Source organism: Talpa occidentalis, unplaced genomic scaffold (genome assembly GCF_014898055.3).
Source record: "Talpa occidentalis isolate TD23 unplaced genomic scaffold, MPIMG_talOcc4v2.1 talOcc4.6, whole genome shotgun sequence".
NCBI lineage: Eukaryota > Metazoa > Chordata > Mammalia > Eulipotyphla > Talpidae > Talpa > Talpa occidentalis.
The window spans coordinates 88,944,763-88,968,723 of NW_023604972.1; the positions used below are offsets into that span (position 1 = coordinate 88,944,763).

Consider the following 23,961-nt stretch of genomic DNA (forward strand, 5'->3'; position numbering starts at 1 on the left):
CAGCATTTGTTGTTGTTGTTGTTGTTATTTTTTTTAATGAGGGCCATTCTTACTAGTGTGAGGTGATACTCATTGTGGTTTTGATTTTTATTTCCCTGATTATAAGTGATATTGAGCATTTTTTCATGTACCTGTGGCCATCTGCATTTCCTTTTTTGAGAAGTGTCTTTTTAGCTTTTCTGCCAATTTTTTAAAAAAGATTTATTTATGCATACAAGAACTGGGGTGTAGACAGAGGTGCAGCGGTGATGGTGGTGGGGGGTGGTAGTGAGGGGATTCACCAGAGAGAGTGGGGAGCAGAACAGGCACATCTGCTGAAATACACTGTAGAGGGAAGCAGCAGGCCAGGCAGGAGAGGTCTGCTGCACCAGGTGGGTTGCTCCCTGGCTGGACAGGAATGGAATTCATGCTGCAGTGGCTGGGGATAGCTTGATAGCACTGTCTTTAACCCCTGCGCCATGAAGGAGGCCCCAAGTTCTGCCCATTTTTTGACTGGATTCTTCATTTTGTTGTTGCTGAGTTGTGTAAGCTCTTTGTAGATCTTTGATATTAGTCCCTCATCAGTTGTGTGGAATGCAAATATTTTTCCCAATCTCTAGGGTGTCTCTTCATCTTGGTTATTGTCTCTCTCTTTTTCTTTTGTTCTTCTTTTAGATTTATTTGTTTGTGCATACAAGAGCTTGGGTACAGGCCAGAGATAGGGGGGTTTGGGGGGGAAGGGTGAGAGTTGAGAGGATTCACCAGAGACAGAGTGGGGAACAGAACAGGCAAACTGACGAAATACACTGCTGAGGGGAGGAGTGGGCGAGACAGGAGAGGTCTGCCTCGCTTTGTGAGGTGCTCCCTGTCCGGCCTGGGATGGAACTCTGCGGATTGCTTCATAGTGCAGGGCTTAACCCCTTGCACCACCAGGGAGGCCCTCTTTTTTTTTTTTAAATTTTTTTTTTTTTACATCGTTGTTCATTTTTAAACAATATTTGCTTCTCCCCACACCCCCCCACCCACGTGCTGGTTATTGTCTCTCTTGCTGTACAGAAGTTTTTCAGTTTGATGGAGTCCCAGCTGTTTAGCTTTTCTTTCATTTTCTTTGCTGTGGGGGATGAGTCTTTAAAGATGTTTCTGAGATGTATAAGATAACATTGATTTTAAACACTGTATAGGTTTAGGTTCATAACTCTTCAGATCATATTACTTGTTTTTTTTAACTATCCCTTGTTCATATTTATGTATTTTTTTTTTTTAGGTCTTATTGAATTTGAAGAATGTGATCCTGCTAGTGCAGTTGAAGGTAACTTGACTAGTTGTAATATGTGACAATTAGCTAATATCTTCTGTTTACTGAACAAATAAAGAACTCAGCTATAGATGAGTTGCAACATTATTGTGGAGGAAGGTAAAAGATCTGAAGGTCGTTTATTTAAAGCCTGCACCTATTTTTTTTTTTTTTGCCTGCACCTATTTATTGTAATTTGATAAATATACAGTAGGTTTACTGAAAGGACTATTAGCATGTTAAAATATATATTCTAAAATATTAAATATAATATGTATTTGTTTTCAAATATACCTTGAGATTATTTTCTCCACTGACATCTCCATTGGCATTCTAGTGTCGAAAATATGAAAAGTCCAATTACATACATACATTATAAGCATACATTAATGTATGCTTATTCTGCATACTTTTTAGTAATTGATGAGGTAATACCTCAATGTTAATGTTACTACATCATTCCAAATTGGTTTGACCTGTAGTAAGAGGACACAACCCTTCCCATCTAGATCGATGTTTTTTATAGTATGGAACCCAAACTATACTTGCTATTTTTGTCATATTTTATATACCTCACTTTGTGAGCTACTAGTAGTAATTTGAAAGCAGTTCTATATTTTTCTAAGACCTGTGCAAGAATTTGGAGAAGTGATTTGCTATTGTACATAGATCATTTTTTGGATATGTCTGCAGCTCTTGGACGTAGGCTTCTTATAGTTACTGTTTGATAGCAATAATTAACTTCTCTGTACATCAGCATTCCTTATTGTGTAATATGGATAATGAATAATACTCAATGAGAATAAAAATGTGTTTGATTGAAAAAATATGCTAGTCAGATAATATGGTTCAGGGAGTTACTTTGCATGAAAGCAAGTGTATTATTCTAAGACGTCTGGATTCTAATCCTGGTTGTAGTGTTTACTTGCTGTGTAATATGGAGTTAATAACAGCAACGAAATATTGAGTTTCCTCATCTGTAAGATGAGATCTTAGCTTACATGTGCACTAGTTCTCAGAGTAAGCTGTCAAGCTTTAAGTGATGAATGCCATCAGTAATTAATAGCATGACTAACTTGAGAAATAATTTGTCATGTATGAAGAGGTAAACCTGCTATATTAGTCAAAACAGATGATATTTGCTTCTTACTTATGGATTCATTTCTAACATTGTTTACATGCATTGCTTAATGACATTTTCGTCAACTGCAGATGGCATGAATGACAGACTCTACTATATAGCCTTGGTGTATAGGAGGCTATACCATCTAGGCTTGTCATTACATTCATGATATTTACACAAAATTGCCTAGTGATGCATTTCTCAGAAAGTACACCCGACATTATGTGATGCTTGACTACAGGCTTTCCATGCTACACTGTTTATGAATCTGCTTTCATTTTTTTATTTAAAACCACATAGTTTGTGATCCTCTAGACAAAAAACACGATTTGACCTTTATTTACAACAAAATTTAAATTAATTTAAATTAATTAAAATTTATTAATACAGTGAATGATGTATCCTCTTTGAAGCTTTAAGATATCTGCAAGTGCTTGTTTTGTCTAAGGTGTTTAGTAGGAGAAAAAAGAATTGCATTGTTCAAGTGAATGTCCCCTTTTGGTGAATAGTAGGCTATATTAACATAAGAAAAATCTAAGCATATTATGATGTTGCTTTAAATGTTAGGGTTTAGCAGTTGTTTTTATTTTTAGACAAGTTTAGTATTGACAAATTATGAGCAGATTATATGTTTGATATTTACTGGCAATAGTTATGTTTCTGTAACAACATACATTTATTTCAAGGTATAAAACCAAGAAAAAGAAAGACTTTTGGTTTGCCAGGAATAATTAAAAAGGAAAAGGATGCAGAGTCTGTGTAAGTATATTAAATATTGTCAGATTCCTTTCTGTTGTTAATTAAGACAAACTTGTTTTGAATTAAAAATAATCTTTGGAAAATAACTCAAAGTTTATGTCTAAGGTGTGAAAAATACAAAATTTTCTAAATACATTGAAGTATCCTCTGGTTTTAAAGGTATTAATTTTTTTATTTAAAATATTAAAATTAAAACTTCAGTGTTTTGAAATTGAAACTTTAAGATACTGATTTTATAAATTGATACATGCACATAATAAAATTAAACAAAAGCACAGAGAAAACTAAAAATTAGTGTAAGTATTACATTGCATGAGAGAAAACCCATGGTCAACAATTTGATGAAAATTCTTTAAGACAACTCTGAGAATATTGCTATGTAGTACTAATGTACATGCATGCATTCTCTCTTTACACACACACAAGTAAATGGAAAATGCTACGTGGGGTAGGAAAACAGCCTAACATTTATTTACACTAGGTGTCAATTTTAGATAGATGATGCAGATAAATTCATTTTACCTTTTTTTTAAAACTAAGAAATTAATATAAAAAATATAATTACCTTATATTTCACTAATATTAGCTTGGTGACGTTTTCTTCCTTGACAACATATTAGAACTAGTTGATAAATTAAAATAAATATATCTGTGGCAGACCCCATCTTGAGCAATTATACCAGATTCTTGAGGCCAGGAGGCCCCAGCATAGTTTTGGTTTTGTTTTGTTTAAATAGTGCTAATCTACAGCCTGGGTTGATAATAATTGAACAGTGATTAACCAGAGATAAATAGGAATTAAAGAAACCTTTCTTTCTGTAGTTACTAAATCTGTTTAGCGTGAAACAACACTAATCAAAAATCTTGATTGATTTTGACTTAATGACTTGATTTTTGACTGAAAATCCATTTAAAATCCTACTTCTCTAGCATAATCAGCAGAACCCTTACACCATTTACTGCTTTTAGGGGCTCTCGTTTTTAATATGAGACCAGTTGTGTGCTTTGGATTTTCTTGATTCTAACCTAGTTTTATTTTTATCATTGAATTTCTCCCATTCTATTGAATAAATAAGTTTTTCTCCTCCCCTCTGAAATGGTATTTGACTTACAAAATAATACCAGTTGCAAAGTGATTTATAGTTATATTACCATCTCTTTCAAGAAGTGTTTTTTTTTTTTTTTATGAGCATTAATGGAGTATTTTGCTATGGGATGGAACCTAATCTGTTTTTATAACATTGAGAATACATACTGAAGTCTAAACAGTTGTTTTGCGAGTTTATCTGTTAGTGTAAAGAGTAAAACATTTTTTAAATAATACATCTTTTTTTTTTTTTTTTTTTTTTAAAGAAGCTGATCTGTTATAACATCTTAATTGCTTTGATTCTGTAGCAGGATTGAATTTATTGTTAAAAGTACTTTTGGAACATGTTTTTGGAACATGTACTCAGAACATGCATAGGTTTTTCGAGATAATATTCCTTATTTACCAGTAATAAGGAAGTCATTTTTCAAACTTTGAGATCTTAAGTGACTTCTAAGTGGGGAAAAAGAACCCTGGGGTTTGCATTTATCTTGTTTATTTGGCATTCAGTGGAGTAAGTATTGTGGTTACCTACCTCTTTTTGCATATTTTCAATCTGTTCCATACTATTTCCTTCAACAAAATTCTTCTGTTTATGGATTTTTATGGTTTATGCTTAGTCTTTAGGTAGAGATTACCTGTTTATTTTATATATTAATTTAGTGCTTTTTTCAGTTAAGGTGTATGTACCTAATGTTAATGTTACATTAAGGTGTATGTACCTAATGCTAATGTTACATTATATTATTAAAGTGGCAATTCTGATATATGCATTAATGGTCTCAAGCCAAAGAATATATAACTAATCCAAATGCCTTTTAAATATGCACTATATTTTCATTAGTGAATTTGTTTTAGAATGCACATAAATTTCTTCTAAATTTATTCCTCATAGTCTCATCCTCTTTAATTTTATGTATTTAGGCCTTTATCTGACTGAGAAGTTTGCTCTTCTTTGTGTAGCAGTTTTACATTAAAAAATAGTTCTCACTAGTTCATATCTACACTCATATTTTTCAATTCAATGCTAAAATACCAGTTCAATTTTAGCGTTGTAGCCAACGGAAAGTTTGCTCATTTAGCATACTTGAAGAAAAGCAGTTTTGACTAATACATGCTAGTGGAAATTACTTGTGGAAAGTACTTCAGGTGAAACTGAGGTTTAAAAAGTTATTTATGATCATTTTATAACAAATATAAATGTACTTTTTTTTAAGGAAATTTCTTTGAGGATTTTTTTTTTGTCTTCTCTGCCTGAAGAATTAAAAGCCACTAGAAATCATTGAATACTGACAGCTTCCTAGATATGATTCATGAGCATATTCATGGAAAAGAATTACTTTTGAAAGTAGTTCCTAAAATACTTGTAAGCTATTTGTATTTTGTCACAAAGGAATGCCTTCATTTGAATTATAAAGTCACTTAGTATATTTTAATCTTCCTGACTTGATTTCTCTAAATATTTTTGTAGAATTTATATTTAAATACCAAAAAATACTTTCAATATAATGTAATTATTACATAGTTCTAATAATTCTAATATTTTGTTTAACAGGGAGTGCCCTGATGCAGATTCACTTGTAAGTAGATTTTACTTTGATATGAACAACTTAAACTAGATATTTTCAGGATATATTCAGCATATTTGTTGAGTTGTTTACATATCTTTCTAAGAAAAATATTGTATTGTGAATTCACTTAAATTATTTTACAGATGCATTTGTGGCTTTACTTTGCCAGATGGATTTCTATTAAAGGAAATGTGTTTTGTTTTTTTTTTTTCATTTATTTATTTGTTTGTTTGTTTTGTTTATACATGCACTGGGTACAGTCAGAAGCGCGGGAGGGTGAGAGAATTCACCAGACCAAGAGCGGGGAGCAGAGCAGGCAGAAGGACTGAAGTACACTGCTGAGGGGAGCAGTGGGCGGCAGGAGAGGTCTGCGCACCATGTGGGACCCTCCTCCGCTGGCCGGGGAGCAGCTGGGGATCGAACCGCCACTGCAGAGGCTGCAGGCAGCTTCGCAACCCAGCGCTCAATCACTGCGCCACCGGGGAGGCCCTAAAGGAAATGTTAACTACCTTTGAAAAACGAACTTTTGATTTAAAGTAGGAGTAGTGCCTTAGCATACTGCTTTAATTTCTTGGAACATGTGCCAAATCTCAAATCTGCATACTTTCTTTTAAAATGTGGTGCTCTTACTAATTTATTCTTAGCTGTATTAAAATCTACTTTGTTCAAGTATTTTTTGTTTAGAAAAAGAGCAATAACCGTGTTCAGTACTTTCCTATGCTTTTTATTTTAAATTTTTTTTAAAGATTCATTTATTTATGCATACAAGACCTGGAGTGTAGGCCAGGGGTGTGGGGGATGAGAGGATTCACCAGAGACAGATTGGGTTGTAGAACAGGCAGATCTACTGAAATACACTGTTGAGGGGAGCGATGGGGAGACAGAAGAGGTCTTCTGCACCATGTGGGCTAGCTCCCTGGCCAGGATCGAACTGGTGGTGCAGTTGGCTGGTGATAGCTTGATGGCGCAGGGGTTAAAGATAAAGCGCTACCAGGGATACCCTTTCTTATTTAAAGGAAGCTTATTTACCCTAAATATATTTCTTTATATATAATTAAAGAAGACATTAAATGGTGCTCCCTGTGGTTATAGTGGAAGAGTAGGTTTAGCAAGTGTTTAAGTAATATTTAGATAGACATATTTTTCAATTTGTTCATCACACGCGGCTGTTCATTTCGATATAGCAGTCAAAATTGTTTCCTTTATTTTCTTGCTTGCATAAGTGTTGTTTCTTTTGTTCCAAAAACATTTTAATGTTTTGCAGCATAATGATATACCAAAATAAAAAAGTAGACATTTTGCAAAATGTGGTATTCTGTTATATAAATAATATAAAACTAGTTTTTATTTCACATTTTAGCTTGAAAATAGGAATTAATGATTTTTTTTAGTAAGTAATAACAATGAAAATAAAGAAATAGATTTCTAATGAACTTGAGAGTTAAAATCATTGGAATGTTTTTGCAATTGCAACATTTACCATACAATTTGGCTTTTTTTTTTAAGTACAAGGTTTTTTTTTTTAATATTAATTAATTTTTTTTTACATCATTGTTCTTTTTTTTTAAATTTTTTTTTAAATAGAGGCATGTTTTATTTATTTGTTTGTTTGTTTTGTTTATACAAGCACTGGGTACAGTCAGAAGCGCGGGAGGGTGAGAGAATTCACCAGAGCGGGGAGCAGAGCAGGCAGAAGGAACGAAGTACACTGCTGAGGGGAGCAGCGGGCGTCAGGAGAGGTCTGCGCGCCATGCGGGACCCTCCTCCGGTGGCCGGGGAGCAGCCGGGGATTGAACCGGCGCCGCAGAGGCCGCGGGCAGCTTCACAACCCAGCGCTCAACCGCTGCGCCACCGGGGAGGCCCCATCATTGTTCATTTTTAAACAATATTTGCTCCCCGCCCCAATCCTGTCAGGTATAGTCCCCATAGAGTTTCCTTCACCAGTGCACCATCAACTCCGTCCCCTGTGCTCCTCCCTCTCATTCCTCTCCCTCCTCCTCTCCCTCCCCTGCAGTATACCTCTGATTTATGATTTATAATTGTCCATTTTTGCCTTTTTTTTTTTTTTTTTTTTTTTTTGTGGGACCCTTGCCCGTGGCCGGGGATCAAACTGGCGCTGCAGAGGCTGTGGGCAGCCTTGCAACCCAGCGCTCAAACGCTGCGCCACCAGGGGAAGCCCTGTCTGTTTTTGCTTTGTTGTGTTTTGTACTGTTATTATTTTTTTACACTGATGTCTCATTGGGTTCCCCTATATTCCTGCTATAAGTGAAACCATCCGATATTTTTCTTTTTCCTTCTGGCTTATTTCACTGAGCATAATTCCTTCTAGTTCCATCCACATTGCTGCGAATGGCATGAGTTTATCCTTTTTGATTGCTGAGTAATATTCCATTGTGTATATGTGCCACATCTTCTTGATCCAGTCATCTATTTTTGGACATTTGGGTTGTTTCCAGGTTTAATCTATTGTAAATAGTGCTGCAATAAAAATTGGGGTACAGGTGTTCTTTTGAATCAATGTTTTTGTGTCCTTTGGGTAGATCCCTAGTAGTGAAATTGCCAGGTCGTATGGTAGCTCCATTTTTAGTACACTGAGGAACCTCCAGACAGCTTTCCATAGTGGTTGAACCAATTTGCACTCCCACCAGCAATGTAGGAGAACCATTTGACTTTTAATGAAAAAGTCAGCCAGATGTGATTTCTTTAGTGCTCATCATGGATTTTATTTCTGAAATATTTATAGCATTTATTTGATGATTGAAACATTGAATAAGATTCTTTAATACTGAATATTTCACTTTTCATATACACTCCCTTAAATAAAACATTCTTAATTCTGTTTATTTGTACTGTTGTACAGTGATCATTAATTACCAGTTTTGAACTTTAGTCAGTATTTATCTGGAATTAGAAAAGGGCTTCTAAACAGAACACAGAATTTTAATGCATAGGAGGTGGTGAGGGGCGGTAGGTTTAGATGTTTATTTCAGCATTGTTAATAGAAGAAGACTGATAACACTGGCATCCATCAGAATAAGGATTGGTTAACTTATTAAATAGTCACTTGATGAAGTAATTGTTTTCATCGATGTTACAGAGTTAGATTGTTTTCATAGCTGTCTACTGATAAAGTTTATTGAAAATAAAAGCATGTATGATTAAGTTGTAGCTGTTTGAAAAATATAAATGTTTGGTATATGTGTTCTCTTTTAAAAGTGAGATTACAAGTGGGCCTCCCCTGGTGGCACAGCAGTTGAGCACTGGGCTGCGAGGCTGCCTGCAGCCTCTGCAGTGTTGGTTCATTTCCCGGCCGCCGGCGAAGGACCCACCAAAAAAAAAAAAAAAAAGTGAGATTATGAGTTATTAATTGTGGTTACATTTGGGGAAAAGGATTACAGTGGGCAGCAGGAAAGGAGGTTTTAATTTTGTTTCTTTTTTTCCCCTCATTTTTGTTCCTTTCATCTATAACTTAACACCTTTTATTTATAGCTAGTTTTACTAATAGCTTTTTTTAAAAATTTATTTTATGTATGCATACAAGAACTGGGGTATAGGGCAGAGGTGGGGTGGTGGTGGTGAGAGGATTCACCAGATACAGAGAGGGGAACAGAACAGGCAGACTGACTAAAATGCACTGTTGAGGGGAGCGGTGGGCATGACAGGAGAGGTCTGCCGTGCCATGTGGGACCCTTGCCAGCTGGCCGGGATCGAACCTGTGCTGCAGAGGCTGCGAACAGCTTCACAGTGTGGCCCTCAACTGCCTGCGCCACCATGGGAGGCCCCATAGGTCGCATCTTAACCCCTTGCACCACCAGGGAGGCCCTACTAATTGCTTTTAAAAATATCCATAGACTACTTTGGAAGGGACATTATGTTCATGTTCTGTTCCTTTTTTAAAACGTCTGTGTAATTAAAAAATATTAACTTTGAGGGTGCTTTTTTTGAGACTTGACCAAGGAAGTATGACTTGCTCTTTTCTTTTGGTTTTGGTCAATTTCTCTGTTCTGAACAGAGATCAATAAACTTTCCATTAACTACTGAGCCTATTCCAGTATATTTGAAAAGAACTTTTTTTTTTTTTTTTAATAGAGGCATGTTTTTTATTTATTTATTTGTTTGTTTGTTTGTTTATACAAGCACTGGTACAGTCAGAAGCGCGGGAGGGTGAGAGAATTCACCAGAGCCAGAGCAGGGAGCAGAGCAGGCAGAAGGACCGAAGTACACTGCTGAGGGGAGCAGCGGGCGGCAGGGGAGGTCTGCATGCCATGTGTGACCCTCCGCCGGTGGCCGGGGAGCAGCCGGGGATCGAACCGGCGCCGCAGAGGCCGCGGGCAGCTTCGCAACCCAGCGCTCAACCGCTGCGCCACCGGGGAGGCCCTGAAAAGAACTTTTTTAAATCACTGCCACCGCTATCAAAACTCCTTTGAGATGAGTGAAATTTCCTCTCTTTTGTTCCTACTGCTTCTGACTTAATGCTTTGCTCCAGGAGTGTGGGGCCCTAATACAGAAATCATGAATTGAATGGACAAAGGTTTAAACAAGAAATGTGTAAGTGTTTATGAAGGTCAAATTTTCATGAATAGTTCCAGTATTAAAAAGTGGGAATAATTGCTTTAAAATTTTTTTCCAAAACAGAAAAAAATCTGCTCTCAGTTCTCCTTAAACTTGTGCCTGTCAGATTAGCAATCCTTCCTACTCCCCTTGCTGAGGTTTAGCAGGTGATTGGAGAAATAACAGACTTTACCAGAAGAACTATTGATTGCGCAATTTCAACTGATATATTTAGCCCTTCTTGGCCCTGTTTTTTCTTCATTTAAAAAAAAGTATTTGGAAATGACATGATTTACACAAAAATCCTAGAATAAAATAACACAAAGAACATTTGTATACCCTTAACTTTTTACTGCATTTGTGGTTAACATTTGTATTTACCCTGTATATATTTGCATGTGTTTATGTTTTTGTATAATATTTTTTTCTGATCTATTTGATGGTCCTTTATCCCTAAATACTTAAGTATTTAATGTCTAAAAGTAGGTTAGAGCAGTGTCTCTCCTTCCTGTATCCCTTCAAGTCTATTGCCCTGCCTTGTAGGTAACCAGCTTTATTGTGTTCTCATTTATCCTTCTTATTTTTTTTTTTTTTCCTAAAGGATACCTGTATGTTTTCTTATTTTCCACTCTTTCTGACTTGAAAGATGATTATACTATCTATGTTATTTGTACTTGACTTTTCTCCTGTTAGCATTTCTTGCTGGAAGTCACTTGATAATCAGTTTGTAGAAACCTTTCTCATCTTACTTAAAAGTTGCTTAATATTTCATTTGTATACGTATCATAATTTAGCCAGCTATGTTTAGTCATTTAGGTACTTTCCAGTAATTTTAAATTATAGATAATCTTTCATGAGTAACCTTGTTGCATATATATTTTTAACTTGTTCATATATCTTTGGGATAAATTCATAGGAGTGAAATTCCTGAGTTGAAGAGCAAACATATATGTAGGTTTTTTAAAAAAAGATTTATTTTTATGCATACAAGAACTGGAGTGTAAGCCAGAAGTGCGGGAGCTGAAAGGATTCACCAGAGACAATGGGGAGCAGGACAGGCGGATCTACTGAAATACATTGCTGAGGGGACCAGGAGGTGAGACAGGAGAGGTCTACTGCATCAAATGGGTCAAGTCCCTGATGGTAGTAGTGAGCATTCACCCCTAGGCCACCAGGGAGGCCCTAAAAGTACATTTCCGTACAGCATCTCCAACAGAGTGCATTTTCAAACTTTTGAATGTTTTTTTATGTTTTTTGAGCATTTTAAAAATTTATTTTTTACATTGTTTTTCATTTTTGCACAATGTATGCATTTTCATCTTGGTTTAGTCCCCATATAATTCCCACTCACCCTTGTTTTGATCCTACTCCTTCCTCCCTCCAGTAGTATGTCTCTGGTTTATAGTTGCTTGTTGATTTTGATTTTTACGGATTGGGAAGGGATCATGCTCAGCGAAATAAGCCAGAAAGAAAAAGAAAAATACCAGATGGTCTCACTCATAGCAGGAATTTAGAAAACCTAAATAAGGGACCAGGAAAAAACTTTTGAATTTTTGCTAGTCCCGTGGATAAGAGTTGTTATTTTAGTATATAATTTTAATTTTCTTGTTAGAGTTTTTTGTTTGTTCTATATTAGTGAGATATATTTCCATTTATTTAAGCTGACAGGACTTTAATTTCACTACTTCCCTTCCCCAGGCACACATTCACTTTGAAGTTTAGGTGAAAATTTGATTATTCACAGAACTGCTGGTATTCCTACCTGAACACCTATTTTCTTCTTTTCAGTGTTTGTTCTGTTTTGTTTTGCAGTACCTTTTCTTTTTCAGATACCTGAAGTATGAGTGTGATTCAAAGCTAATTAACTAAAAAGATGTAATTTTTCCAGTGTTATTTTGTTAATCTATTGATATTTGATAGTTAATGTAGGTAATGCTGTTTTGCTGACTTTTTAATATTTTTGTTGAAGCAATTGTTATAGTAGTTTTTTCTTTTTCCCATAGAACATTCCTGATGTAGATGAAGAAGGCTATAGTATAATACCAGAAGCAAATCAGAATAATATCCTTTCATCTTCATTCTTGTTGATTGTATTGAAATATAAGTACATGTTTTAACAGAATAATCTTATTTAGTAGATTTAAAATTTTTTAATTAGTTATAATAAAATAACTTCATGTTCTTCATTTGACATGTTTTTATTTAAAAAAGTGAGTAGTTCCATTTCTGTTTAAGTCCATCTTACCTCTTGAAAGTTTTTTGTTTTGTTTCTTTTTATAAATGTGTAAGAAAGGTTACATACACTAAGATAATTTGAAAATTGAATTCTTTAACTGATATTCACATACCAAAGAGAACCATTTCTACTCATCTAGTGATTCTGATTCAGAAGATGAAGAACCAAAGAAGTTTCGTATAGAAATCAAACCTATGCATCCAAATAACTCACATCACACAATGGCTTCCTTGGATGAATTAAAAGTATCTATAGGAAATATATCACTCTCCCCAGCAATATCGGTAAGAAAATGAGCAATTTTGTGCTCTCTTATAGAAGTTTACATACACACATCTATTTATTTTAACCTCAGCTACCTGAATTGTGGTTAATTTTAGGAATAATAAAAAAAAAATCACTTAGCAGTAGTTTAGCATGTTAGATGAGGAACTATGAAATTTATAATGTTTTGCTTTATTGAAGTATATAGTTTATAATTTTTATCAATTATAATTTATACAGACATGAACTTTTTATTTACATATATATTTTACATCATTGTTAATTTTTGTACAGTGCATGCTTGTGTGCTTCTTCCTTTCAGGTGTAGACCTGAACTTTTGAGCTTAGTTTTGTTTCCTTTCGAAAGTGTTTTTTTTACATAGGGTGAAAATCTAAAAAATCCACTATTTGTACCATTCGTTGTATTTTATATTTTATAAACAGTACTGTATGCCTTGGGCAGAATTTTGTGAACGAGTAGTGTTAATCTCTACATCATTTAATTTTAAGGATTATCCATTTGTGTGACCTTTACAAAAAAGGGAATTCTATAAAAATGAATTGAAAGATTAAATTATATCTTTGCATTTTTTGACCTGTCACAGTTTATTTTTCTATACTTTTCTTACAACAAAAGGCAAATATAAGAATTCTAAGTGGTAGTCATTAATTCCTCAATTCTAAGATATATTTAGTAACATTTGGAGAAAAAAAATCACCCTAAAAGATCTGCCATTTATGTCATACTCTCAGCTTAACACATCTGAATTTAGAGTATGACAGTTAAACATGCTCATCCTAATTGATGTTAAACCTATTCTTCTTGATAATGGAAAATAGGAGTTATTACTGTTTCAATTAAAAGACAAATATTTATTTTAATAGTCTATTTAAATAGTTTTTATGTATTAGCTTGGAAGTAGTTGTTTTCTAGCCATGAAGTCTTAGAATTTAATTTTAGAACTATTTTTTTAAAAAGATTTCTGAAGTGAGGTTTTTATTATACCATTACAATTTATCATTAAGGCTTATACCAAGATTAAATCATGGGGGAATGTGTGTGTTTGTATGTGTGTGTGTATGTATAGGTATACATATATATAAATAGATATATTTGAAGTAGGAAGTTGTGAAACCATTAAATTTTTTTGTATAAGCATATAACCTATATATATATTTATTTATATTTGTATATATATATAATATATATACATATATATACACACACACACATATATATATGTGTATATATATATAAGCCCGGAAGAAAATATATATCAAAATGTTAAAGATTTGTCAGTGGGTACTGAGATCATTGATGGTTTTAAATGTCCTCTATGTGCTTCTCTTTTCTGTTTAAAAAAACAAGAGTTAACGTGTATTAATTTCATACTCAGAAAGTCATTAATAATTGGAAAAATTTTAGTGGTTAATTTTGGGCTTGAAAAATGGATATTATGAGTATATTTTGTTGCCAATTTGTTTATCTAGCTTCAATCTTTGTCCCCCAATAATGTATTTTAAGGTGTATAGATTTTAGGTATGAAAAAAGAGTAGACAAATTATGAGAACAGGAAAGTAACTTTTTAAACTCTAAAATGAGCACTGTCTTTTTTCTTTTCATGTTCTGCCAGAGACACAGCCCAGTAAGTGTGAGATTTTTATATTTTTACTTCCTATTGATTTAAAAAAAAAATCATTGTGATGTTTGAACACTGATTTTCAAAATAATTTTGTTGAAGTTTTTAAATTAAAATTCTAGGTGTTAATATTTTGAAACATTTCATTGACTGTTAAATGTACATGTATCATTTTACTGCAAAATAAAAATTGCTTGAAGTCTGTATATTTTTTAACCCTAATGCAGTTTGCAATTGTATAGATATATTAAAAACAACTTTAGGTTCTAGTATTAGTATTTTACCAAATAATTCATTACCAAATAATTTATTTAACATCATTTGGTTTTTGCTTTTCTGTTTCAGGTGCAGATGAATCGGAATTCATCTAGTAAGTTTGACATTTAAAATATTTTATGTCTGTTAAAATTCATCAATTTGCTAAGCTGTAGCCTTGTGTATGCAGTTAGCAGAACAAATGCCCTTATAAGCCTTAAGAGTAGACTGGAAATATCTGTATTTTAAACAGAAAGCAACTTGTCTACATTATTTCATTGAGACATACCTTAAACTTTAATAAATTGCTATTTTAGCTCTTTTCGGAAATCAGGAAAGCCAAAGTAGTAGCTTCTAATTAAGACTGTTACACTGTTTAGCTGATATATTTTCTCTCATGAGCTGGAAGGCATTTATAAGATGAATAAGCTTTAGCTTTACCTCTTTCTAAGTCATACCGAAATTGCAATTTCTGTAAAAGGGTTGTTAATATATTAACGTAATTATAGTAAAAACTTTTTTTTTGGGGGGGGTTAACTTTTGCAGAATCTGCATTAAAAAAAATAAGAATTGTGGAGAAAATGGAGTTGAGACAACTCACTCCAAAACTACGCAATTTTAGGGGCCTCCCTGGTGGTGCAAGGGGTTAAGTCTCAACACTTGAAGCTGTTGGCAGCCATTGCAGCAAGAGTTTGATCACTGGCCAGAAACTAACCCATATGGCACAGAAGACTTCTGTCTCGCTTGCTGCTTCTCTGAGCAGTGTATTTCAGTCAGTCTGTCTGTTCTGTTTCCCCACTGTCTCTGGTGAATCCTCTTATCCCCCCATCCCCCAACTCTGGCTGACACCCCAGCTGCTGTAGGCATAAATAAATAAAAATAAATCTTTAAAAAATACATGCAGTTTTGCAAACACACAAAAAACTGTAACATCAGGGCTAATAAAAATTTTAATGCAATTAAAAAGACCTACTAAATTCATAATGAACACCAAACTAAAAGTAGAATTTTGCATTTAAAGAAATCATGAGGGCCTCCCCGGTGGTGCAGCAGTTGAGCACTGGGTTGCGAAGCTGCCCGCAGCCTCTGCGGCGCCGGTTCGATCCCCGACTGCTCCCCAGCCACCCGGTGAGGGTCCCACATGGCGCGCAGACCTCTCCTGCCGCCCGCTGCTCCCCTCAGCAGTGTACTTCGGTCCTTCTGCCTGCTCTGCTCCCCACTCTGGTGAATTCTCTCACCCTCCCGCGCTTCTGACTGTACCCAGTGCTTGTATGTATAAACAGACAAACAAACAAATAAATAAATAAATCTTTAAAAAAAAATAAAGAAATCATGAGGCAACTGAGGGTGGGAGGGATAACAAAAAAGAAATCGTGAGTAGCTTGATAACTAGGGACATGAAGGTCATGAGGTTAAAAGATGCTACTGGATTATGGATATGAGGGCAGAATATAGAGTGATGGAGAACAGCACAATAAACACTTTGAGGCAAAACAGAAGTCGAACCTGAGCTAAATGGGAGAATGTGATGTGAGTGGGCATTGTGTATAGTGTGATGTTTGTCTATGGTTTGCTGCAGTTGGCCATATTGATTTAATATACATTCATCAGTTATTGCTTGGTGATGTAAAAGCATTTGGATGCATGGAGATTTTTTTTTTTTAATTTTTACTTATTTTTAATTTTTTTTTGCTTTATGTGTTTTTTATATCATTCTTCATTTTTATACAATGTATGCTTTCTCATCTTGGGAAATTCACATCACTCATTCACCCGTGTAGCATCACCATAGTCCTTTGTGCTTGTCCCTCCTCTATATTGATCCTACTCCATCTCCCCCCCCTGCAGAATGTCTCTGGTTTATAGTTGCCTGTTGATTTTGATTTTTACTTTATTATAATTACTTTTTTTTTTCCTGATCCCTTATTTGGATCCTCTACATTCCTCCTATAACTGAAATCATCCAGTACCTTTCCTATTCCTTCTGGCTTATTTCACTTAGCATGATCCCTTCCAGCTCCATCCATGTTTCTGTGAATGGCAAGAGTGTATCTTTTTTGATTGCTGAGTGATATTCCGTTGTGTATATGTACCACATCTTCTTGATTCAGATCTGTTTTGGGGCATTTGGGTTGTTTCCATAGCTTATCTGCTTTAAATAGTGCCGCAATAAACATAGGGCAGGTATCCTTTTGAATTAATGCTTTTGTATCCTTTGGGTTGATTCCCAAAGGATATTGCTGGATCATATGGAAGCTCCATTCTTAGCAGTTTGAGGAACCTCCAGACAGCTTTCCATAGTGGTTGGACCAGTTTGCATTCCCACCAGCAGTGCAGGACAGTTCCTTTTTCTCCACATCCTCACCAACATTTGTTGTTGCTGTTTTTTTAGTATGTGCCATTCTCTGTGGTGTAAAATGGTATGTCATTATGGTTTTGATTTGCATTTCCCTGATTACAAGTGATGTTTTACATTTTTTCATATGCCTGTTGGCCATTTGCATTTCCTTTTCGGAGAAGTGTCTTTTTGCTCTTGTGCCCTATTTATTTTTTATTTATTACATCATTGTTCATTTTTAAACGTATTTGCTTCCCCCCTCTTCAGGTGTAGTCCTCATAGAATTTCCTTCACCAATGTATCCATGCACCATCACCTCAGTCCCCTGTGCTCCTCCCTCCCTCTTACTGATCCCTCTCCCTCCTCCTCCCCTGCAGGATGTCTCTGATTTATAATTGTCTGTTTTTGTTTTATTGTGTTTTGTATTGGTATTAACAACATGGATGGAGCTAGAAGGAATTATGCTCAGTGAAATAAGTCAAAAGGAAAAAGAAAAATACCGATGGTTTTGCTTATAGAAGGAATATAGGGGAACCAAATAAGACATCAGTGTATTGTACCCATTTTTTGACTAGGTTGTTTACTTTGTTTTTGTTGAGTTCAGCTCAGCTCCTTGTAGATCTTTGTGATCAGTCCCTTATCAGTAGTATTGTGCACAAAAATTTTCATCCAGTCAGTAGAGTGTCTCTTTGTCTTGGTTATTGTCCCTTTATGTACAGAAGCTCTTTAATTTGATGTAATCCCAGCTGTTTATCTTTGTCTTCACTGTCTTTGCTTTGGGTGATGTGTCTTTGAAGATGTTACTGAGGTATATGTCATGGAGTGTTTCTCCTATATTTTTTTCTATATATTTTATAGTTTCAGGTTTTATTGCCTAGTTTTTCAATCCATTTTGAGTTGGTTTTTGTGCATGGGGTGAGGTAGAAGTCTAGCTTCATTCTTTTGCATGTAGCAGCCCAGTTTTCCCAGCACCATTTATTGAACAAACTTTCTTTGCAGAAATATTTAATTGATTTATTTATACATACAAGAACTGGGGTACAGGCCCAAGTTGTGGGGGGTGAGAGGATTCACCAGAGGCAGAGTGGGAAACAGAACAGGCAGATTGACTGAAATACACTGCTGAGGGGAGCAGCAGGCAAGTCTGGAGAGGTCTGCTGCGCCATGTGGGTAGCTCCCTGGCTGGGGATCGAACTCGGGCTGCAGTAACTGCGGCCAGCTTCATAGGTTGCGTCTAAACCCTTGCGCCACCCTGGAGGCCCCAGAAATACTTAATTTTTAAGTTAACTCTTTTGGTATTAAAAAGATTTGCAAGATTTTTTTTCACTTTTTAAAAAAGTTTTTCATACTGTAAAGCAATTTTGCTTCAGGAAAGAATAAATTTAGAAGTTCTTGGTAGTAACAGAATAAATGTCAGGTTTATAAGGAAGATTGAACACGTATTGTTTTCTGTTGTACTAGGTGGTATTTAAGGACAAATGAAAGGATTTTTTCTAACTAGGGAGTAACCTACTTTTTGAAGAAAGGTGCAATGTTTGGAACACTGTTCAGTTATACCTTAAGTGCTGCCAAGTGTAGGATTAGATTACCCATTATTCAGAAAATAGAAGATTCTTAGGTTAGAGACCAAAGATTATTGCTCTCAGCACAGCAAGTGAAATGAATAGGGGTGTGTGTGTTTTATGTTAAATTTTTTCTTGAGGTATCCTTAGGTTACATTGTATATGTTTTAGGGTTATAGATTCACACCTCCTCAAATGTGTGTTACCACTCGACATCTACCTCCAGTCATCACTACTTCACCATAGTTCATGGGGGGCATCTTCCCTTTGCTCTCTACACCCTTACTCATTTTTGTACACATGCAAAGAATGTTATGGTACTTTAAAGCAGCATCTCAGATTCATTTAAAAGGAATTTGTAGGACTAGCAGTTGCATTTTCCAAGCTAAGCATACGTTGAGTAATTAAAAGTGTTATGCACCCCTGTTTGTGACTTCTAACTTTCAGGTTATTTAGAATGTAAGGGTTAGTGAAATGCTTTCCTTGGTATATTTAGCTGATTAGGTGCAGCTGGTCCTGGAAAGGCTCTTTAGGCCTGGTGATCCTTATTTGCATCAGGTTCTAGCTCCAGCGCCTGGATAGGTATTCCTGCCTCTGCAGTTTGCGGCTTCCCCGGTGGCCTAGGGGGTTAAGCGTCAGTGCTATCACCACCACCGCCTGAGTTCGATCCCCGGCCATGGAGCTAACCCACAGAGGGTGTAGCGGGCCTGCCTCTGCCCGCTGCTACCTCCAAGGTGTTTGAGTGTGTATGTTTGAGTGAATGAATGTGGAGAGAGTGTGTGTGTGTGTGTGTGTGTGTGTGTGTGAGGTGTGTCTCTGTCTCTCTCACAGCACACATTTCCCTAAGGTTTCTCTTACCCTTACCCCCATAAGCCTATGGGGGCGATGGCAGGGGGCCCAAGATAATTGCTCTGCACAAAAAATGGGTTTGCATCACAGCTGGGGAATGTCGCCAGCTGCACCATAAACAGCTTGTACTAAGTGAAATAAGCCAAAAGGTTATAGTAGGTGATTTCACTTATATGTACAATATAAAGCAAGAAAAGACAACACAAATCCTAATGACTACAATAGTTGAGGTTACTGGCAGGGAAGAAGGAGGGGGACCAGTGGTGTGTGTGACGTATATATATCCAAGGAGTATGTGAACCTATTACCTAAACCAGTGTCACCGCAACAAAAGTAATTTTCATTAATAGATGCATGGAATATTTCTTATGAACCAATGTGACTTTTGTATTAGTGATGCTGTTCCCTAGAATGCCAGTTGTTTATGAAATGACTCATGTTGCAAAAGATAGCAGAACAGATTATCTTATAAAGGGACTATTGTGCTAGGTTGTAAAATTTTTGATTTTTTCAAAGTTGTCCTTCAAGAGTTAGTAACCACTTTTGGCCATAAGTAATATTATTCTTAGAACTTGAAAACTTAACATTCTTGAGTAATACGTGTTTAAACAATTGTTCTAATTTTTAAAGTTGCAGCCCATATTTTCCCTTTTCTGGACAGCGGCAATTTTATATTAGTGAATATCATTTTAGTTGACCCAGGATTTTTAAAAAGATTTATTTATGCATACAAGAACTGGGGTACAGGCCAGAGATGTGGGGGGTGAGAGGATTCACCAGAGACAGAGTGGGGAACAGAACAGGCAGACTGACTGAGACACTGCTGAAGGGAGCAGTGGGCGAGACAGGAGAGCTCTGCCATGCCATGTGGGTAGCTCCCTGGCCTGGCAGCAAACTGGTGCTGCGGAGGCTGTGGATAGCTTCACAGTGCTGTGCTTTAACCCCTTGCACCACCAGGGAGGCCCCAATTCATATCATTTCTTACCAGAGATATTAGGATAAAGAAATATTTAGTATTGTAATATTGTTAAGCAAGGTAGAAAACTTACTACTTTTTTCCTTTTCTTCGTAATTGTTTAGAATATATTATTTTAAAATTGTATATATTACTCAAATTACAAATTTTTTCCATAACATTTCAATTTTTTAACTAGGTGAAGAGCTAACAAAATCAAGATCTGCTGCATCCAATGAGTAAGTTCCATGTTTTAAATGAAAATATATGTTTTTAGGTCACTTTCAGGTTCATGGTAAAATCAAGCATTACAGAGATTCTTGCATGTAGTCTTGCCTGCACGTACTCCCCTACTGTCAGAATCCCCCGCCAACCAAAGCACATTTATTACAATTGATGAACCTACACTGACACATTATTATCACCTAAAGCCATAGTTCATATTAAGGTTCACTCTTGGTGTTGTATATTCTGTGAATTTTCACAAACAGGATAATGACATATATCCCCCTTTATGGTATACAGAATAGTTTCACTACCATAAAATTCCTGTCCTCCACCTCGTCTTCCCACTGCATTTAAAGTTTAAGTATCCTTTTTTTCAACATTGTTTTTATCGCTGCAGTTTCAATTCCAGTAGTGTTAATTATCCTGTTTTCTGAGCTGTGACAGCATGTGAAGTTTTTTCAGTTGCTTTAAGGTGTTTTCTTTATGATTTTTTTAAAAAAACCCATTCAGCTGTATTTGGCCTTGGTGCGTCTAATTAAATGATAGTACATGGTTTATACATGTTTGTATTTCAACCAGTCTCATGAAATTTTTCTAACTTTTTTCCTTTGCTTTTGGTTGTGATCTTATAAACTGTACATTTGTGAGCTTCAGAATGAGTGTCTTACTTGAAATGAGAAAGGAGACATTTTCATGTGTCCTTCTCTATCTTTTTATCAATAAAGATTCTTTCAGTTAAATATTTTTGCATGAGTAAAAGTAGTCTTAATTAAATACAGTTTAAAATTATTTGATACCTTTGAAACTAGATACTAAGTGGGCACAGTAGTGGTATTTGTTTATCCGTCTTAAAAATAACCTGAGTAGTTTTAAAACATTGTTTTTAGGAAATATTTATGTAATTGTGATTCTAGACTATCATACAAAGTGTAGTGCAATGCTTCTAGATGCATGTTGAGATACTAGATATAGATTAACCTAGTGGGCCTGCTATTTTTAAAACATACTGGCTGTTTGATATATTTAAATATTGTTTTATGGGAATTAATCTCTTTTTTTAACCCCAGGCAATTTTTGTCAATCATATCTCACAAAAGCTAGAAACAAGCGGTGGCAAAAATCAGGTGTTTCAGGATCCTACAGCTTAGGCCTTTTTTTAGAGGATATGATTAAAATGAAAAAGAAGAACATTCATGTAGACATTTATTATATCAAAGAACTAGGAGTTGAAGCCTAAGAGTCACCTGGCCCATGATTCTGAGAGGTCACTGGAGGACAGTCTTTGTTTTTGCAGCATGTTCAAGTTTTTTGAAACTAGAATGTTGATGCTCTTGATCTTATCCACACACTTATCCATACTTTTGTTTACCTCTCCTAAAAAGGTAGGTATGTCCCCAACATTTCACTACACTGCCTTAGGGACCCAGGCAGTGTATTGCCCAGGGGGAAATTCTGCCTCTGCATGATCTACTGCAGTAATAAGATCTTTGAAGTCTATCAAGTCATTGGGTTTTAAGCCACCATTCTGTGCCCAAGAAATATTTTTTCCTTACCCTTTTTCATCTGAGAAAATAAGTATGATCGTATAAAATTTATACTTGATTTCATATCACTTAAATTTTCTGACCAAGTGCTAGGTGTGGTTCAGCCGACCTGCCACTGTTGTGGAATTAAGTGGCTGTATGTCCTTTGGCAACTCATTTAGACACTCTTTGTGGCTTTTCATCATTTGTAAAGCTTAATCGTTATTTCTATTCTGACAGCTCCTACGTTTCAGTGTATAACAAGGTGCAATCAGTGGAAATTAGTCTGTGCTCTTCCCTACCAGTTTGACATAATGTTACCATCGGTTCTGTTTATAGAAGTTATCAATTATTGGCTTATTAAGTCTGTTAATTAAGTTTCTTCACATATATCATTGTGAAATAAATCAAATACATTGGACTCTTAGAATTCTATGAAATAAAAATACGTGACTAGATTTTATAATAATAAAGTGTTTCTTTGTTAAAATTCTTATTTTTAAAATGTTATGGTAGGAAAGGGACCAGTGATTTACTTGCTTGGGACCCCCTGTTTGGACCATCTCTTGATTCATCATCTTCAACTTCACTAACTTCATCATCATCAGGTAAATATATACACATATATTTTCTTTTTAACTCAGGAATGCTTTAGTGCCTGTTTTCTAATCAACTTATTCACCACTCGTGTGTTGAACTTACTGATCAGTTTTTTTTTTTCACTTGTCCTCTGTTCATATTGTCTGATAAGTGATTTTATACTAGTTTTATTAACTTTTAGCTTAAAAATTCTGAATACAAATCAAATACCAACTTTTTTCCATTTAAATATTTATATCCAGTCATATGATACTCATGTCAGTGCCAAAATAATAATTCAGCAGCATATCTGTACATTAATGTAGTCAGTCCTTTCTTGATGGATATTCAGGTTATATCCTGAATATTTCTAGTGTTATGAACATTGCAAGATTTATGACACAATATGCCCATTGATACTTACCACCAAACTGCTTTCCAGAAAGGCTTTAACATTTACCAGTGTAGCAAGAACTGCTCTTTAGTTTTTAGCAAGAATATGTTGAGTTTCTCTTTTCTTTAAAATAAAAAATCCCAGGGCCTCCCCAGTGGCGCAGCGGTTGAGCACTGGGTTGCAAAGCTGCCCGCAGCCTCTGCAGCACTGGATCGATCTCCAGCTGCTCCCCGGCCACTGGAGGAGGATCCCACATGGCGCGCAGACCTCTCCTGCCGCCCGCTGCTCCCCTTAGCAGTGTACTTCGGTCCTTCTGCCTGCTCTGCTCCCTGCTCTGGCTCTGGTGAATTCTCTCACCCTCCTGCACTTCTGACTGTACCCAGTGCTTGTATGAATAAATAAATCTTAAAAAAAAAATAACAAAATCCCATTAGCTAACACTCAAAGCAGGCATCAAAAATGCATACTTAATAAAAACCACTGTTTTTATTATCTAGTTAAAAGCAAGAGAATAAAATTTAAGTTGATCTTTAATTTCCTTTGGGATTTTAGAAATACAGTTTAGTATTTGGGACTAAGGAGTGCTGGAATGGTGAGCAAAGAATTGATTGAGTTCCAGCTATGTTACTCTTAGGAGCTATGCCTATTCTGTTTAATTTCACCATACTAACTGCTGCATGAGTTTTTTTTTTTTTTTTAAAGATTTATTTATACAAGCACTGGGTACAGTCAGAAGCGCGGGAGGGTGAGAGAATTCACCAGAGCCAGAGCAGG

The 23,961-nt window shown here is 35.6% G+C and overlaps 1 protein-coding gene across 1 annotated transcript in view; it reads left to right on the plus strand.

Annotated features, from left to right (window-relative positions):
• The window catches only part of FCHO2 (FCH and mu domain containing endocytic adaptor 2), a 101,872-nt gene that overhangs the window by 55,770 nt on the left and 22,141 nt on the right, over nt 1–23,961 (plus strand). Inside the window, exons 9-17 of the mRNA XM_037529348.2 lie at nt 1,244–1,288; nt 3,083–3,155; nt 5,798–5,822; nt 12,368–12,425; nt 12,709–12,884; nt 14,499–14,510; nt 14,850–14,874; nt 20,663–20,702; nt 22,731–22,822. Coding sequence (XP_037385245.2) covers nt 1,244–1,288; nt 3,083–3,155; nt 5,798–5,822; nt 12,368–12,425; nt 12,709–12,884; nt 14,499–14,510; nt 14,850–14,874; nt 20,663–20,702; nt 22,731–22,822 — 546 coding nt within the window. The remainder of the gene's footprint in view (nt 1–1,243; nt 1,289–3,082; nt 3,156–5,797; nt 5,823–12,367; nt 12,426–12,708; nt 12,885–14,498; nt 14,511–14,849; nt 14,875–20,662; nt 20,703–22,730; nt 22,823–23,961) is intronic.